The sequence below is a fragment of the Jatropha curcas genome, chromosome 7, assembly GCF_041381405.1.
Source record: "Jatropha curcas cultivar XTBG-Jc1 chromosome 7, XTBG_Jcur_1.0, whole genome shotgun sequence".
NCBI classification, from domain to species: domain Eukaryota; kingdom Viridiplantae; phylum Streptophyta; class Magnoliopsida; order Malpighiales; family Euphorbiaceae; genus Jatropha; species Jatropha curcas.
The window spans coordinates 27,520,240-27,537,675 of NC_143157.1; the positions used below are offsets into that span (position 1 = coordinate 27,520,240).

The 17,436-nt window shown below is 35.9% G+C and overlaps 2 protein-coding genes and 1 long non-coding RNA gene across 5 annotated transcripts; 1 reads left to right on the top strand and 2 right to left on the bottom strand.

The window, feature by feature from the left end:
* Nucleotides 1-117: 117 nt before the first annotated feature.
* On the bottom strand, nucleotides 118-11,798 carry LOC105632078 (ion channel POLLUX-like protein, putative (DUF1012)). 3 transcript variants are annotated; one of them, XM_037641231.2, is made up of 25 exons: nucleotides 11,396-11,797; nucleotides 10,598-10,674; nucleotides 9,557-9,675; nucleotides 8,858-9,144; nucleotides 7,753-7,824; nucleotides 6,958-7,033; nucleotides 6,739-6,837; nucleotides 6,507-6,661; nucleotides 6,307-6,411; nucleotides 6,097-6,186; nucleotides 5,476-5,560; nucleotides 5,234-5,381; nucleotides 4,460-4,497; nucleotides 4,292-4,372; nucleotides 3,630-3,821; nucleotides 3,436-3,549; nucleotides 2,354-2,446; nucleotides 2,105-2,231; nucleotides 1,941-2,017; nucleotides 1,740-1,787; nucleotides 1,573-1,642; nucleotides 1,415-1,488; nucleotides 1,071-1,181; nucleotides 899-1,002; nucleotides 118-746 (listed from the first exon to the last, which is right to left on the bottom strand). In XM_037641231.2, exons 1-25 carry the CDS (start codon nucleotides 11,485-11,487, stop codon nucleotides 722-724), a joined length of 2,559 nt encoding a protein of 852 aa, XP_037497159.1. In that variant the 5' UTR covers nucleotides 11,488-11,797; the 3' UTR covers nucleotides 118-721. The 3 variants fall into 3 exon arrangements, with proteins under 3 accessions (XP_037497159.1, XP_037497158.1, XP_089580472.1); XM_037641230.2 differs by having other exon boundaries at nucleotides 4,460-4,536; XM_089724346.1 differs by lacking the exon at nucleotides 118-746 and having other exon boundaries at nucleotides 895-1,002; nucleotides 4,460-4,536; nucleotides 11,396-11,798.
* Nucleotides 11,799-12,585: 787 nt separating this feature from the next.
* LOC110009269 (uncharacterized) lies at nucleotides 12,586-13,833 on the top strand. Its single transcript, XR_005178843.2, has 2 exons — nucleotides 12,586-13,333; nucleotides 13,519-13,833. It is a non-coding gene; the product is annotated as an uncharacterized LOC110009269 (long non-coding RNA).
* Nucleotides 13,834-13,860: 27 nt separating this feature from the next.
* LOC105632077 (serine/threonine receptor-like kinase NFP) lies at nucleotides 13,861-17,373 on the bottom strand. Its single transcript, XM_012214360.4, has 2 exons — nucleotides 16,103-17,373; nucleotides 13,861-14,740 (listed from the first exon to the last, which is right to left on the bottom strand). The coding sequence occupies exons 1-2, from the start codon at nucleotides 17,222-17,224 to the stop codon at nucleotides 14,006-14,008; spliced, it is 1,857 nt and encodes a 618-aa protein (XP_012069750.1). The 5' UTR covers nucleotides 17,225-17,373; the 3' UTR covers nucleotides 13,861-14,005.
* Between the last annotated feature and the right edge of the window lie 63 nt (nucleotides 17,374-17,436).

Sequence of the window (17,436 nt, forward strand, 5' to 3'; positions counted from 1 at the left end):
AGGGATCAAATTTCACGTTAGACAAAAAAGGGAGGGGGGGGGGGGGGGGTGGTTATTTACCCTACAAAGGTCATACGCGTGCTTAGTAGCAAGATCGCATCCAATAAACCCTACAGGTAAAGTAATATGCTTCATTTTCACAAATGATACAGAATTTTCTGGCAATTGAATAAATACAAATAACAAAAATAAAAACAAGACTTCAACAGTCTAGCTTGTCCAATGTCTAGTTGTACTCAGATGTTCATATTACAATTACAGTCAAAAAATTACAAACCAACTGATCCTCCAAATATGTTGTAGTTCCATAGGTTAGAAATCTACAATTTGTCAACCGTTGAAACGTCTCTGCTTTTCAGCTTAAATGCACCATCACTTAGTCTTAGATAACTGTTTCTCAAGTTCGAAATTCACAACCTCATAATCTATAGAGAATTCCAATATTATTAAAGCTAAAATTCATTGATCCAGTGAACCTCATCTGACCATATTTTACTTTTGTTGGGAAAATTTTGTCATTTAATTTCTCTGCGGGGGCTCAATATTAGACAGCCCCTATAACAACTTAAATTAAGGAATGTTGGCTTAGTGCACGACCCAGAGTTCAAGCTACCTCCACCCAATCCATGGCTCTTCCAATAACCAAGAATGAGATATAGAGTCTGCTTCACCACTCAATTGCTGATTATATGGCTTGTCTTATTTCATTATGTAATTGTTCTCATATTTGTTGTCGAGTCTTCTCCCTAAGTTGGAGTACCAAACATTTCAGTCAAACTTTTAGAAAATATTTGTACTTGACTTATGCTCTTTACTAGTTAATGAATTAATTTTCTTTTTGTTTAAAAAAAAGTAAATAACACTGGGAGCATAAAATTAGATGGTGACTGGAGCTTACATTTCATAAATGATAGGTTGTGCCCCTTCAAGCTCAGATATAACAATTAATGCATCAGTCATTCCAAGGGAGAGGGGCTCGAACTTGGGAATTGGATTAATAACCTGTAAAAGTAAGGCTTGAATGAGATGTCAAGAGAAATACGTGTTAAATGAAATCCAGACGCCAGTACCTTCTTATTGTCTTTCACATATCCGATAGCAACCTCTCCGCGCAAATATGCCCTTTCAGAGAGCTCAGAGAATGAAGGTGTCTCCCCCTCCTTCATGTAGAGGCCAATATCCTACCGGAAAACGAACAGGCAAATTAGGAAAACTAGGCTGGTTAAATAAATTACTGATGCTAAATAGAGGGACCTCACTTGCAGCTGGATAGTCTATGTTCAGTTTTGAGTATGTTTTGCATGGTGCATGTGTGTGTGTGTGTGTGTGGATTATTAGTCCTTAACCACCTTAATATCCTCAGGCTGAAGTGTACTTGAAAGTCAAAGCACCATCTTAGAAAGTGATAGTTTACCTTAACATATATTTCATCACCCTCTGCATTCAGAATGTCTTTCCACACCTCATTCAGTTCACTGTTCTCTGCCACTATCATGCAAACAGATAATTACTCATCAAATCTAACAAACAACAGAAAATTATGAATGCAAGTACTGTATGATGACTCAAGACCTTGAGCTGTGACGAGGCTCATTACTTCCTCTGCTGCTATATAAGTCAGGGTCGGCTTGATTCTTGTAATCTGAAAAGGATTGCATAATTTCTTAAATATTATACGTGTATAATCATGCTACTCCTTTGAAACAAAGAAATGATCAAGTTTGTTGAGGGGGTTTTACCTGTTTGCCTAACTTTGAATCTGCAATCTCTGCAACTAGATTTTGTACCTGAAACACAGCACTATCATGATTCTCGTTTCATCCAAAAGAAAAAATTTGTTATATTTAACATTCTTGGATCAGCTGAACATGAAAGCTAATCTTCAGAATCGAAACAAAGGATCCATGTTGATCAAGTCTTCTTAGCAAAATCAGATTCACCTTTACTCCAAATTTGTTGCAGATGTTTTCAGCAAGAAGCAGAGAAAATGCAGATTGCTTATCTGCCCTGGATGGTTCTGAAGAGGAGTTAATAGAAGGTTATCTTCAATCTCGTAAAACCAAATATTGTAACCTCCAAGAATTCATTCATCGAGTATTGTTACCTCCAATAAGGCATTCTCTATCTGATATTACAGCGATGGAAAAGGGAATATCTTCACATTTCTTATAACAATTCTGAATGTTGATAATAGTTTCCTTTAAGGTATCATAATCCATGGGATTTCCAATCTGCAGAGTTAAGAATAGCATAAATGATCAAAAGGCAGAGAAACAAAGTCTCCCAGGAAATCAAAAAATAATGAAAATTCACTTAGTTATATTTTCTTCTGGATGATTGAATCAAACAGTACCCTATGGGAAACTCGGACGTTTTTGAGTTTGCCTTGACCGGCACCATCACTTGCCCTTTTTCTGTTTTCTAATGGTACATCTGATAAAATTTCCTGCATATATACATATATATAGAGAGATGATGTATACTACACAATGTAGTCAATTGTAATGCATAATCTCAAAAAGTATCCATAAATTTGTTGGTGACAAGAGAAATAAAATGCCCTACAAACATCCTTCTTGTACTAAGAAGAAAAAAGAAAAAAAGCAAAACGCATAGTATTGTAGTTTGAATTTTTCATTTGGATTATCAATGAACAGTTTAATCATATTCCACAAAGAATAATAAACAACAGTCATTTAAGTAACAACTGGGAAATGGCAGGTTCAATTGACTTCTGAGAGTCTGGGGAACACCAGAATGCATGTGCATTATTATAAGTTGCATTTACACCTATCATGAGCCACTCCAAGTTCAATGTGTCCTAGTGCAAAGTTTCTAAGAGGCAAAGAAAATATCCATTTACGGTCATTAGTGGCGCCATCATCTCGAATCTAAACAGAACAAAAGGAAATAAAGTAATTGAATCTACCATAAGCATGGTACATAACTTTCCTTTTCCATCTCCAACATTGTAAAGTTCTAAGGTGAAGGGTAATTCTAAATTGAACTTTGAAATCCCAATTAATAAAGCCTCCTAGGTTAAGGAATCTAATAAGAATGGCCCAGACAATAGTTAGAGTGTTCAGAAAAGTGAGGGGAAAGAAAAAAGAAAGTGGTAACTGTAGTTACAACCAAGGAATTTTTTATCCTCTGCCACCAAAATGCCAATGGAGCCTGATGGCATCCTTTCTCAGAGAGTCTCAAGGGAACTAGCATATGACAATGTGCACTTCAAGAATTCATGAGGAATAGTATGGAGACAGACTTTTAATCCTTGCCAAGTACCATAATCTAGAGAAATAAAGCAAGTCTTTAAGAAGAGAAAATTTTACATCCACTCTCACGCATCAACTAAAACATTTTACAATCACAAAATTTGAGGGCTGTTACTACCTAAACTAAGAAATATGGAGATTCTGGAGAATGAAAGCATACCAATATACTTCCAGGTCCAAGATAATTGTCATACTCTTCAATCATTTCTACAACATCCGAGCGCCACCCAAGTAAAAGTATACATTCTTTTGGTCCGAGAGATAAGTCTGATGTCTGTGCTGACAAGCAAAACAGTCAGATAAGCTGACACAATCTAAAACATGTGATTTCATAAATTCTACCCAAAAAGATACCTTTGAACCAGATTTTTTGGGACGTTTTACAATATTTTGAAGCCGTGCTTTTATTAATTCTATTGCATGATTTTTATCTTCAGTATCTTTTTCAACTTTAGGATCTGGTAAAGAAGAAATTCCTTCTCTGAAAACGCTAGAATATACAATTTCTGGTCTCCTTCTCCCATGAACAGGTCCAATGAACAAAATCTACATAAAGGTTTAAAAAAAAAAAAAAAAGGAAACGTAATCAACTCGGTAACTTATATGTTCCCTCATAAACAAGTAGCAATCTACAAATATCATTAGTATAAAGATAAAAATGGTTATCAACCATGGTAATTTGAGAACATTTGATGGCAAAACTTACTAAAAACATGAGGTTCAATAACATTTCCATATTGAACTGATTTGCAATCACAATTTTGAAGACTTTGTCATGAAGACTTTAAACCATAGATGTAGAGGGAAAACAACAAACAATTTGTATTTTTTAATCCAAAAATCAGATCAAACTGTCCTAATTGTTGAGAAATAGTTAGCATCTCAGGCTCCACTCTATTGTTTCTCCACTTACAGATAATATAAATCTAACTAGATTGCATCTCAAAGTTACGGTCCTAAATATGAAAATTAAGAGGAAGGAGGCAAGTTAATGAAATTTATAGTATTCTACATACTTTGTCATTTTGCTGCAGGATTTCATCGTCATTTGGGTGGAAATATATCTTGCCATTCCGGTAAAGACCGCAAACAACTACCTAGAAAGATACCATTTAGGGAACACAATATACATGAGATTGTGGAATTTTCCTGTAATAGAAATTTATTTCAACAGTTGGCATTACCTTTTGAACTCCACGTCTCAGTTGCCTATATCTTATTCCTGCCAGATCAGGGAAACGGCAAAGATTAAATACATTCTCTGCAATAAGTAAACATGATACCAGTTAGGGTTTCAGTAGAAATAGTAGCATCAAATGGTGGTAAAAATCTCATTCATGAAAAAAGAAAAAGATGATGAAGATTAAAAATGTAAGACAATACTTTTGCAAAAGCAAAAATATAATAGATTTAGTAATCAATGTAGATGCAACCTCTCAGGTGTTTTCATGGAATACCAGCATAAAAATAACTCAACTGGAATAACAAATATACATTGGGTGGGAGGTTCAAGCATTGATTTTCTGGTACTGGTTTGTTTGGAAAATGTAGGATAAACCACAAAACCGAGCAGTGCCAAGTGCAATAACTGTTGATTAATGAAATTGTAATAAATGAAACATAATGTACATGCAATTTGGTCAGGAAAAGTAACATAAAAACATCATAGAGCTGAAAGTGAATTAGCTCCCCGTTCAAGATGAAACTCAAATGTGATAGGGTTAAGAAATTAAAGCACTAGTCCATTGGCATGTTTTATTATTTTAAAAAACAAGCAAAAGTCATGTAAAAGCAACTCAATTTGTGTGCATCTGTGTTGTTTTGTTATTTTAAAATTAAGCCAGGCCATGATGAAAGATACTCTCTTTCCTTCTCCTATCTCTCTATCAATCCAAAAACACACAGAAGAGAAAGTAATACTGGCAATCATAATTTGAAAAAGAGAACTCATACAGTACTTTGATAATTAAGCAAATGTCTGTAGATTTTTATCAGCCCCTGTTGACGGGAGCACTGAACAAATAACTTGGAAGTAACATTTTCCATGGGCTCTACTTTCACTCCTGAAATTGACTTTAAGAGCTCACACATAATGGAGTTTGAGACCTGTATTGCAAAACCAATGCCGTATCCAACTTCACATCATGCATAACAAACCTTGCTGCATAATTTCATGAAGAATCGTCACTAGTGCATGTACCTCAACAATGGTAGGGACAGATTCCATCTTTCTAATAGGTTGAAGAGCTAGCACAGATAGAAATGCATTGATATCAACTTCATACCTAAATAAATAGAAGATCTAAATCAATATCCTTTGAGCTGAGGTATATTAAATATGTATACACATAAAGACAAAGAACCAATATGTGGGTTAGCATACCAGTGCTTGTTTACTCATTTTCATCATTGATACAAACCAGAGCCAGAGGCCATTACAACAACAACAACGACAACAAATAAGCTTTAATCCCAAACTAGTTGGGTCGGCTATATGATTCATATGTCCCCATTCTACTATATCTTTTGCAACAACTTCCCCCATGTGTTTCTAGGTCTTTTGCAACAACTTCCTTTTAGCCAAGTTAGTTTACATGAGTCATGAATCAAAACTCAAGTCACAATATTCACAGGTTAATGTGGAGAATACAATCCAATAATAATCATATCTCTATCATAACAAAGCAATTATGTCATTCTTGTAACTACCACAAGATGATTTCCACTATGATATGCAAACAGTTTCCTGCAAAATATATACTCCTGAATAAATAAATAAATAATTGCAGAATATTTATTGGATGTTTCTATTTGGTCTTACCGATCCCCCTTTGTTGCTGGCAATATAATTATTGCACGTGCCTTGTCAGCTGCAGCTCTTTCAAATGATTTTGTTAGACTAAGGCTGCAACTGTAGAAATGGAAACAAAAAAGTAAGAAATGGAGGGAGAAAAATCTTGAATAGAATACCAAATTCAATTACAATTTTATGTATTCTAGTTGTTTGACTTTGGAAAACTAATAAACGCACCTCTTAGTGAGGACATCAATATGGTTAAGATCCTTGGCAAAATTGTCAGCTAGCTTGTCTATCTGCTTCCTTGGAAGATCCGACATAAGAAGAATTCTCTGCCTCCTGATAAAGACCAAAACGAGATAAATCAAACAAGCTGGAACATCAGCACACAATACTGACAGAGAACGCAAACTGGGAGCACAAGAGCCGGTTACCTAGCTGTAGCAGTACCTAAGCGGACAGCAAATTCATGATACTTATTTAGCTGATTTAGTATGGAAGTCAATTTACTGTTTACACCACAAATAATGATATGATCTGTCTCGTGAACTTGCATTTGAGCACCTTCCCGCAGCCTTTGCATGTTATTCTGCCCAAGTGATTATCCTAAGGATGCTAAATAATATGAGCAAGATTTATTGAGTAGTTCTTGTTCCAGTAGCTTACCCTGAACTCCTCTGTCATTGTGCTTAACAGCCGAGAGTAAAACAATATGCCCCATATGGCAAGAAGAAAGCCTATAACGCGTTCAACACGTGTTCTTTGCTGCAGTTCCACATGTAATGAAGTTCTTTAGCCACAACAAAAATACATTACCAATTATGGAACAAGAAGTACGCTCTCAAATGAACAAGAAAATATGAAATTCATAACACATCTTCACACCCTTAGATGAGTAGATGATGAACAGAAACATGCCCAAGCTTCCCAAAAGCAATCCTCCAGAGATTGTGTACTACCTCTGTGTCATGGAGTGTAGCACAAAACTAGATCAGCAACCAAGCAAAAGAACATAAGCAACAGAAGTCAATTTAGTGAAAAATCAATTAACTAAACAACCACCTGAAGTTATGAAGACTTTAGACTGGTAAGTCGTAACATAATAGCTTTTAGATCGACCTAACTTGTCCTTTCATATATAACTTACAGTCTTACAATCTTAATATCACTTATATCTTAATAAGAAATGCTCCAAAGGAGTTGCTAACCTAATGACCAGAACCAGCAACTCAAACGCCCCAGAAAACAGAGGCCATAGATATGATGGCTCTATGGCAGCTGTAATTTTGTCAGACAAATACTGATCCAGTTGCCAAGCTTATTGTTTCATAACAAGTTGTCACTTTACATGCCATGAAAGAATAAGAAGAATAAGATGAACATAGAGGTTTTTTGATAAAAAGTTCTCCAGATTGTTATATGCATAATACATCTCAAATTATTTTCCTCTTCTTCCTCCAATATGAACAACCTCTCCCTCCAATATGGTCAACCTAAGAACTAAAAGGCCAAAGAAACTGAACTGTGATCTTGGAAAAGTTATTAAGCAAGAGATGCTAGAAATAAAGTATATCTGCATGGTACACATGCATACAAATCCAGCAAATTTAAATACACATGCTAAAAAAGACCATGCCATTCCCCATATGGGAAAAGGCAGAAAAGGCATGGATGGATTACCTAAACTTGAAAAATAGGAAACCACCAATCACAACAAATGAGATGCAAGCCACAAGGAGCACGATAAAGAACCTACAAAAAATTTAGAACCAAGCAATCATTTAGCAAGAAGATTGCTTGCAGATATCAATTAATTACACAAAGGACAAACAAATCAATATAGCAGCAGCATCTGTTATGTGCATACAACCGCAAGTTTCCTGGTTTAGTCTGTTCAGTGATGCTAAACCTGCACTGCAATGTCTTTCATAACTTACTGGAACTAGATTGATGGAATAATATAATAGGCAATTTTAGCATACATTACAAACTTATCCTGCAAGGCTTGTACAACCACATTCGGTTTAATTTTTTCAAATAGTTTTTGAAAAAGATCAAGAATGCGTTACTGTAAAGCCTAAAGTACTCGTTCTAAACCCTGAAGTCTTTGACATATCAATCTAGGCACCAATCATAAATCAGAAGACTGTTATTGCACCCAAAGCAGAAATTTTTAGAAACATCAACAATAGGATTAATTATGTTATGACAGAATGGTGAATACTAAAACTATATGGCAGAGAAGGAGATGGGAAGACCTAATTCTACGTTGTTATATTTCTTCTCTAAGGAGAAGAAAATGCATATCAGGGAAAACTGCAGTTACATCTAGGGATGAGCAGAATTCAGTAAAACTGACCAAAATGACCACTGGTTCGATTCAGTTTTGGTTTTAATAGAAAAAAACAGAAATTTCCTGTTTGGTCCCATTTTTATTATATAAACTGAAAAACATAAAAACCCTAAACACCAAACTGATTTAACCCAAAAATTAAGTCAAAACCGAAAACTGAACCGCTATTTTTTTTTTTTTTTTTTTTTACAAAATTTGGTCTGCACTAGTTCGGCTCAATTCAAACTGAACCAACCAAATGCTGACCCCTAGTTACATCAATTTGATAATATGAATATATGATGTATTATGAAATTATAACCTTCCAATACATGTTAAGAAAATGAAATACAATACAAATATCAAGAATTCTACTTCTAACAGCTTCTTATGAACCAGCAGATTGAAAATTGCAGATTCATGAATCAAGCAAGAAAGGTAATCTTCACTTACGTTGCCACATTTCTTTCAAGTTGGAGGTTGAATAAATAGAGTAAACGTGCTAGAGTCCACTGAAGATCTTGAAATGAAGGGAAGGACACATCCAACCCAAGAGGTGTGGGCTTATTTAAGGAATTAGATATACAAGCAAAAGGTGAGCAGGTAGCTCCAAAATTCAAAACTGAAGAGGGATATGAATCTTGAACCATCTTTATCATTGTATTTGCAAAATTTAAATGCAGAAATCTAAATATGCAATATGCCGAAATAGTTCCAATCATGGGTCTAACTTTGTAATCCTGCAAAGTGAATTGCATATAATTGTTAAAATACATTACAATTAAAAAATATACAATTAATTTTTACCACAAATTACAACTAAAAGTACACAATTAACACATCCAGTCATCCACAGTCAAGTTAAGCGGAGAAGTAAACCCAAATATGAAATCTGATCATTTTTCTTTGAAGAAATTCTGAGATAAAGCAAAAGAAAAAGCTATGAACCAAATGTATTAATAGCATCTATAATAAACATCAACAAAAACCATTTATAGATATGTTTTGGGAAAAATATCATCCAGGCAAAGAAAGCCTGCAATCAATCCCATTTCTTGTATTCAAGTAAATGAACAAGCAGCAAACTAGCACATGCATATGAAACTATTCATAACCCTTTTCCATATCAAATTCATTTCAATTAATTCTCACCTGAGAAATACTGTTTTCCCTCATTCTAAAAAACTTGGGGTTTGAATCATCTGAAATATCCATGCAAGCAACACAATTCAACTTATTCTCCAGCCTCTGAGAAGAGACTTTCCAATTCCCTGTAAAAATATCTTCAGAGTTTATTTGACGGTATTTTTTTTTTTTCGCACCATAAAGCAAAGGAAAAAGGCCAAAGAAAATGCAAGTTTCTCTTATGCAAGGGCCACCTCACTGCAAACCACAAACACAGTGCTCTTATAATATACCATGTTGAATTTAGCAAATATAATATACCAATAGAAGTCTGCAGTTTATTGCTGAATAAAGGAACCGCAGAAATGGGTACAGAATACAGTGTGATATGGATCACAGCCCCCTTGGCAAGTGTTAAATCCTAGATTCAGCCTATATTTACAAGGGCTTTTTGGGAGGTTGTGTTGTTGGCACACCACGATTACTAACTACTGAGTCAATGCATTAAACAGGTTGAGACGGGCCTTTCCATCATCTACCATAAAGAAAATAACAAGTATCAAGAAGTGAGTACAATTACATAAAAGGCCAGCTAAAGATAGCCAATCAAAACTTCAATGAAGCTCAATAGGGGACAAACAGCTGCTGATTTTGAAACAATACAATTTGCTAAGAATGAGAACTACGATAAGATTTATAAAAATGCCTATCATAACGTGACACATAATAGGAAATTCCCCAGAGCCTATAAGCACTTCCTAAAAAACTAATAAACAGGATTATACACAGTACTAATCAACACTCTGACTTCTCTACTAAGTTGATCAATGCCACACCTCAACAAAAACCGTCGTTCGTATACAAGAGCTAATGACATTTCATTTAGTTGAGTTTAGTTGGACTTAACAAAGAAAATGTCCAATTTAAAATTGTTCTGCTGTTGTGATCCCTACTCTCCCTCCCTCGATTATATCTCAAGCATGATATTCACTTCATGAAATTTTAGAAGCTAAAAAAATGATGTAAAAAATAATTATTAATGAGTAGAACAGACTTATTCTCACTCACCAGCAAATTGAACTCTGAAATTACGTTCTTGTAAAGCTGAAGCCTTGATCCACCAAAATTGGCTCCGCATTGATTTCCTGTTGAATTAATAATTCAGCATGCACCTTGATACATTCAGCAACTACCACACAACTTACTACCTATACAAAAACATAATACAATATGCCTATTTACTACTTGTAACTCGAAATGATTTAAGGAGTTGTAGGAAAAATTACACTAACCAGTTTAAACCAATCGCCATTCTCAACAGTGTGGAAAATTAATCAGTTTCTGTGTGAAATCTTTCATAAGAAATTATGATTTCTATGTGATTCACTAATTTGTTGAACTGCTGGAATTATATTTGCATTATACGACAAGATTGACGCATCACCTTTTTGCATCACTCTCCCAAATAAGTAATTGGACTAGATTTTACTCTAAGCTCCTCTTCCTCAAAATTAAAATGTTAGAGAAAAAAAAAATATAAAGCAACTAGTGACTTCTGGAACGGACAAGTCTCAATCAAAAAGAGCATCCAAGCCTAATTTGTTCTCAGTGATTACGGATAGTCCTGCAGTACTCATCAAAAAAGTAATTCCATATACTAATTGTGTCGAGGAAAACGACGATTATTAGCATTGCATCTAGCTTTTAAGAGCTGGTTAGTTTCCATACAAATAATAAATAAATAATAAAAAAAAGGAAAATCCATGCAACTAGATAAAAGCATTGGATGAGAAAATAACGTGGAGGCATAGAATTTAATTCATTGATCAAGTAAATGCGAATGCTAACAATGAGAGAAGTAAGTACCTCTTTGCCGAAGGAGGAGGTAGATAATTCAGTTTCGGGACTCGAGCTGATAAAATCCATGGATGAGAGCTCTGCAACGGACTAGGCAGCATCTCTATCTTTTGTTGCTTTCTCAACCAGTACCGAGACAAGAGAAGAGACTAAAATTAATTTGAGATAGTTAATGAGAATTGTATTTAATGATTGATCTGTTTGGTGGATCCTTTTCCCTGAAAGAACAAAAGTGGAAACAGAAGAAGGGAAGGTAAAAAGATGCGTCCTTTTTGGCGAACTATGAGTCCCGTTGATCAGAGGTTGAAAATTGGGGACCAGTAACTCATCTGTCATAATCAAGCATTCGTACAAGAAAACCTCAAAAGCGAATCTTCCATCGAGGTGTTTGTTTATAGTTTTCTTTTTATCGTTTCTCTTTTCTGTTACATATCAGTCATTTTCGTATCCACTGCATTAAATTAACACTTGTTGGATCCCTTACTGTTACTGATCGTTTTAAACTGTAACATGTGGCATCATCAGATCTAATATACATTTCATTAAATAAAATATTTAATTAATCAGCAGGCGTCTCGCGTTTAGATAAATATGAATAAATTGTATTTTTATCCGTAAAATTGCAAATTGACCAGCACGCCACAAAATAAAATACTTGGAAGAGCATTTTGTCCAGCAAAAGTAGTGCAGGAAGACAAAAGTACTATAAAGTGCATAGCCTTTGTAACACGTAATCAGAACGCATTTAGCAGAAGAAGTGAACAGCGGGCCCTCCCTTTTCGGTTACGGGACCACACTAGTTAGTTGCACGATGAGAGGGTAGCTGCTACATGATCTAATTCGTAACAACACTTTACACCTATTGGCCAAAAGTAGTACAGAGTCGAAACTGGAGTGATGGGGATGTCCTCTGTTTTTCAGCCATTCCGCACATGCCATTTTTATTTGAAAGGTTCATTTTGGAAATTTTTGTTGCCAATTTGCCACACTTTTTCACACGAACCAGATACAAATGAAATAAAATGAAAGAGAATTTGGGCTTTGTTAGTGGGTTCTTCTGTCTACGACAATTTACAGGCTTTTGAGGGCTTATTATGTTACTGGTATCCCAGATCAAGATGGAGCTTTCGACCCCCTGAGTTGGCCCAAAATGCCATATCATTCATTGAAATCCACAAATTGGTGAAAAAAAAGGAAGCTATATTGGAATGTCTGTGGACGTGGCAATGCACACATGGCGGCTCATGATGAAGTGGCGAGAGACACGTCGCTGAGACAAAACACATGTCATCTTGCTATGACGTGGCTTCTTACGTGGCGCTGTTGCAGATAGGTGGTCTTTTGAACTGACATGGCTCAAACCATGTGGTCCCAGGATGACGTATCTAAGTTCACGTGGCTGATTATGATGTTGTGGCGCATGACACTTGGCATAATAGTTACACGTGTCGTCCCTGTCCATGACATGGCTTCCTGCTCGCGTGGTGGGGACATGTATTGGATTCTGGTGACATGGCAACAAAGTGAAGATGGCTTGAAGCGTAGTTTATGCTGATGACATGGATATTCCACGTAGCGGAATATGATGATATGGATAGAAATGGCAGGAGAAACGTGGCTACGTTAGTCTGACGTGTCATTTACCAATGACGTGGCTACTCCAACCTGGCACAGTAAGCGGGCACGTGGTGAGTGCCATGTGGTATTTTGATGATGTGGGCTATATTAAGCTTCGTTCCACAGAGAGGCCGTCTTGGTGCAAGTTGAAGGACCTGTCGAGCAGAAACAACCTTTGGTTGACGTCTCGTCTGATGTTATTGGCGCTTTTCATAACAATGGCAATCTTTCTCTGCAACTGCGTCATACTTAATATTCGGGCCTTCTTTAACGCCAATCAAATTTTTCATGAGAATCGCCATTTTCCATACGGTCTCAACTTTAAACGAGGTATTGCTCTTTTCGAAATCTCTGGTTTACTATTTACGAACCCGCGGTTTGGATTAGAAACCATACTTCCCCATCTTTGATTAAAATATTTCTGAAATGATTTCTCACCTGCATAATTGAACGAAAACAAGTAATCGAGTGCATTTTGTCCAAAATATCTGACTCTGTTTTGTAATTTGGACTAGAGGACGCAGAGAGAGTTATTCTTCTATGCCATTATGAATTGATCCAGCGAAGTGTTGAACCTGCTCCAGAAAATAACTACAGGCACAGTTGATGTTCCTTCTTTGCAGGGAGCTTGCAGTTATGCTATGGGCTAGTATTTGTTCTACTATTTAAAAGTTGCATTCTATTTTGGGGGTTGATAGGTTCTCATCCTGTATAGTTTTGAGCAGTCGATGAACTCTGTCACAGTTTTCTGGGTTTTCCAATTCTGGTCATTGGGATATTTGTAGATATCACCAAAATTACATGCCTTAAAATCCATCTATATTCTACTACTTCTGAGGAAAAAAAACAAAAGAAAATACAGAGAAAACATTAAAGATCAGCAGATTCAAAATTCAATACAGCCTGAAAAATGTGTGCTCTTGTTATTATTATGCATATACAGCACCAACTATTATACATATCGACTAAGTACATCCATAAACTACCAAAAAATTATCGAAATTATCTTGCCGTCACCTGAGGGTCAGATAATCCATCTTCAGAAATGTCATAAAACAAATCATCACTCTTACACAAAGCATAAACAATATCCACCATGCTAGGCCTCCTTGTTGGATCTCTATGCAGACAAGCAACTGCAATGGTCATAACATTCATTACACTCTCCATTGAGCATGACTCTTCTAAAAGATTCTCATCCATCAATTCCTTCAATCTATGCTCCTTTCTCTCTTCATTTCCATTCCAAATTTCGCTGGCTTTTGCCCACAAAAGCTTACCCTCTTCGTCAATGGCCTCCTCACCAGATATAAGCTCAAGCAAAACCACCCCAAAAGAGAAAACATCCATTTTTGTTGATACTACCCCATCAGTTAGATATTCAGGTGCAATGTAGCCTTGAGTACCAACAATATGCATTGTTATGGCATTGCAGCCTGATTTTGCTAGTCCAAAGTTGGCAATTTTTGCTCTCATTGTTGAGTCTAAAAGAATATTGCTACTTTTGATGTCTTTGTGCACAACCCTTGGTCTAGTATGCTCATGGATGTATTGCAGGCCATTGGCAACATCAATTGCGAGGCGTAATCTTGTTTTCCAACTTAGCTTTTCATTCTTTTTGCTGTGTAGCCATGAATGAAGGGAGCCGTTTTCTATGTATTCATAGATTAGATAGCAACTTGCGTCCTCCGAGTCTACACAAAATCCCTCTAGCTTCACCAAATTGCCATGATTTACCTTCAGTAGACAAAATATTATGAATTTGTTGCAAGGAGAAACCATTAAGATCTAAACTTAAAAATTAAGATTGAAATTACAAGAGAAGTTTTATGGGTACTAGGCACCTCTTAAATTGGCTTATCATCTCAGCTACCTCTTAATTTAAGATCAAAACCCTATACCAGCTCATCATTTCCAAGAGGCTCACATAAGAAATGAGTTAAAACTCAAATAGATTTATTGGCAATGGCACTGGCTATTCCACTTGCCAAGTTTTGGTTTTGGGCAACCTGGCCTTTGGACTTGTACCAGCGAAGTGTGCCAATCCAAAACATGGAAAATTTGACAGTGAAAGAAAACAACTAACAATTTGAAAAAGGAAAGGGCAATAAACTAATAAGATTCCAAAACCAAACAACAAGGGATAACAGTCCAATTGATGGAGCAAAAGAAAATAGCTTAAAAACAAAATGTATATGAAGAAATAATAGGAGCTCTAATGGCAGTAAAATCATTCCATTATTAAATTAGGAGGGATTTGATTTCATCCCTTTTGGACTTAAATCCATTCTATATTTTCAGCATAATTCAGGATTTCAATAAATGAGACAATTGATGGTTAATGTTTTTCTGATCAGTATCCAGTTGCGGCTTTCATGTCTCACAAATCACCATAATAATAGTCTGAAATATGCCTTAAAGCGCCATGGAAATAATTGAAGAGTTCACTTCTGTGGAAGCATTCAGAGACTTTATTTAATCATTCATTTTGATTTCAAAAGGAAGAGAACAAGAAAAACATTTGAATATTGTTTTGCATCTGTGTGTGAGTAATTCAAAATAGTACATTCCAAAGAAATGGGGCAGGCTGACTCACTATAATGCCAATTTCCTTCTATTATTTGAAACCGGAGCCATATTTATAACTTTAAACTAAAGTCTTCCAACTGGTGCATACCAACAATAGAATGCCACAATTTAAAACATTAAAACCAACAAAACAGACAGGTCATTTTACCTAACCAAAATATTATTTTAGTTATGAGAATTATAGAATTGCAAATTTTAATAGAAGTCATAGACTGATGTCCTTGTCTATTAGGATAATTCAGTTTTTTATACAAGTTTTTCTTTATTTTTAATCACATTCCCGTGCAACCAGGTTTATGCTACCATGTAGTATAATAGATGACCTTATGATCTTAATTAATCATCTTTAATTCAATAGCTTGTAATTATTAGTGGCTCAATCTTTAAGAACAGCAAAGATTTTTGAAGACTATAAGGATTGTGTCACTCTGATCCTATAATAAGAATTGAGAAAACAAAGAAAAAGTGAAAAGGTATAATGTACTATATAAATTTGAAGAGGACTTTTACCTTCTGCAAGATCTTAAGCTCCTCATAGGCATTCCATTTCATCTTCTTGATAGCATAATCTTCACCCTCAATGCACGCCTTATATACAGACCCTTGAATCAAGAAATTCTCATTAAAACCATCGGTAGCTTCTTTCAATTCCTCTATCTTAAAAACCCTATACTTATCCAAGCAATCTGAAACATCTGCCATCAAATTAGCTTCCATGTCCTTTAAACCTTTCTCTCCTCTATACATCTGCAGCCTCCGCTCCTCCTCATCTTCTTCCCTCTCTTTCCTCTTCAACTTACCTTCTCTATAAACCCAAAACCCACTCATCAAAATCAACAAAATTCCACTAATTCCAAGCCCAACTGCCAACCCGGCGATCAAACCTTTCCTTTCTTTCCTCCCAGAAGACACAGAAGCAGCAACTACAGGTTGTGACAATTGTGGAAGTTTATTGAGTGGAATAAATATGGTATCAAACGGTTGCGTTCTGTTGCCATTAACATCTATAATAGATTGTCTTTCAACTCCAAACCTTGAAGCAACTAGTGATAAGTTATCAGAAGGTTGAAACACATAAGAGATCAGATAATTGACCTGATTTTGCAACTGGGTTTGATTAGGACACATACAAAATATTGGAAAGATGACGTTTTGGCCTATCGAAAGATTGGTCGGGACAAGAGTAGGATTCACAACCTCAACCGACTGATATGTAGTAAGGTTTTGGAAATAATTCGTAGAGACCATGTAAAAGGTATCACCTTTCTTGATTGTATATGAGAGGTTTGCATAAGAGTAAAATACACCAGTAGTGATATTAACAGTATTGCAAGAACATGATAAAGGGACAAATAGAGATTGGCCAGGGATTAGAGGTGAAGATGGAGAGGAGATATTACTTGGTTTTGATATCATTAGACGGCTAACAGAGAAAAGATCACCAATGGAACCCAGGTCAAGGAAGTCAGGAGCCATGGCTCTGTAAAAGGCATAGGTTTGGCATGGATAGCTAGTCAGGTTTACGGTGCAGGTGAATCCTTCAGTGCTTGGCTGCGCTTGCAAATGGTTGAGAATATAATTAAAGCAAAGAAAGATGAGGAGAGAAGAGAATGGAAGAGTTTTGGTTCTCATTTCTGGTCTGATCTGGTTCTGTTTCTTTGACCTTCTCGCAGTGCACTGTGTTGGGTTTATAAGAGCTGTCCATGTAAGCAGAAGTTGAAGGTGGAAAATCTCATCTCGTCAAGGTTCTACGTTTCCAGTCAAACATAGTTGCTGTTTTTCCACCTTCTCCATCGACTGGGTATGGGTCCCACTAGCTGGTGAATCCCACCCTTGACTGTGTC

What these genes read in the sequence shown, in the direction of transcription:
- LOC105632077 (XM_012214360.4), bottom strand. Translation starts at nt 17,224, where the DNA reads ATGAGAACCAAAACTCTTCCATTCTCTTCTCTCCTCATCTTTCTTTGC. An exon ending in AGCTTAAGATCTTGCAGAAG is followed by an intron (nt 14,741 to 16,102) that starts GTAAAAGTCCTC and finishes TGTCTACTGAAG; the next exon opens with GTAAATCATGGCAATTTGGT.
- LOC105632078 (XM_037641230.2), bottom strand. Translation starts at nt 11,487, where the DNA reads ATGCTGCCTAGTCCGTTGCAGAGCTCTCATCCATGGATTTTATCAGCT. An exon ending in CCAGCAACAAAGGGGGATCG is followed by an intron (nt 5,561 to 6,096) that starts GTAAGACCAAAT and finishes CTATTTATTTAG; the next exon opens with GTATGAAGTTGATATCAATG. An exon ending in ACATTTGCTTAATTATCAAA is followed by an intron (nt 4,537 to 5,233) that starts GTACTGTATGAG and finishes TACTTATTGCAG; the next exon opens with AGAATGTATTTAATCTTTGC.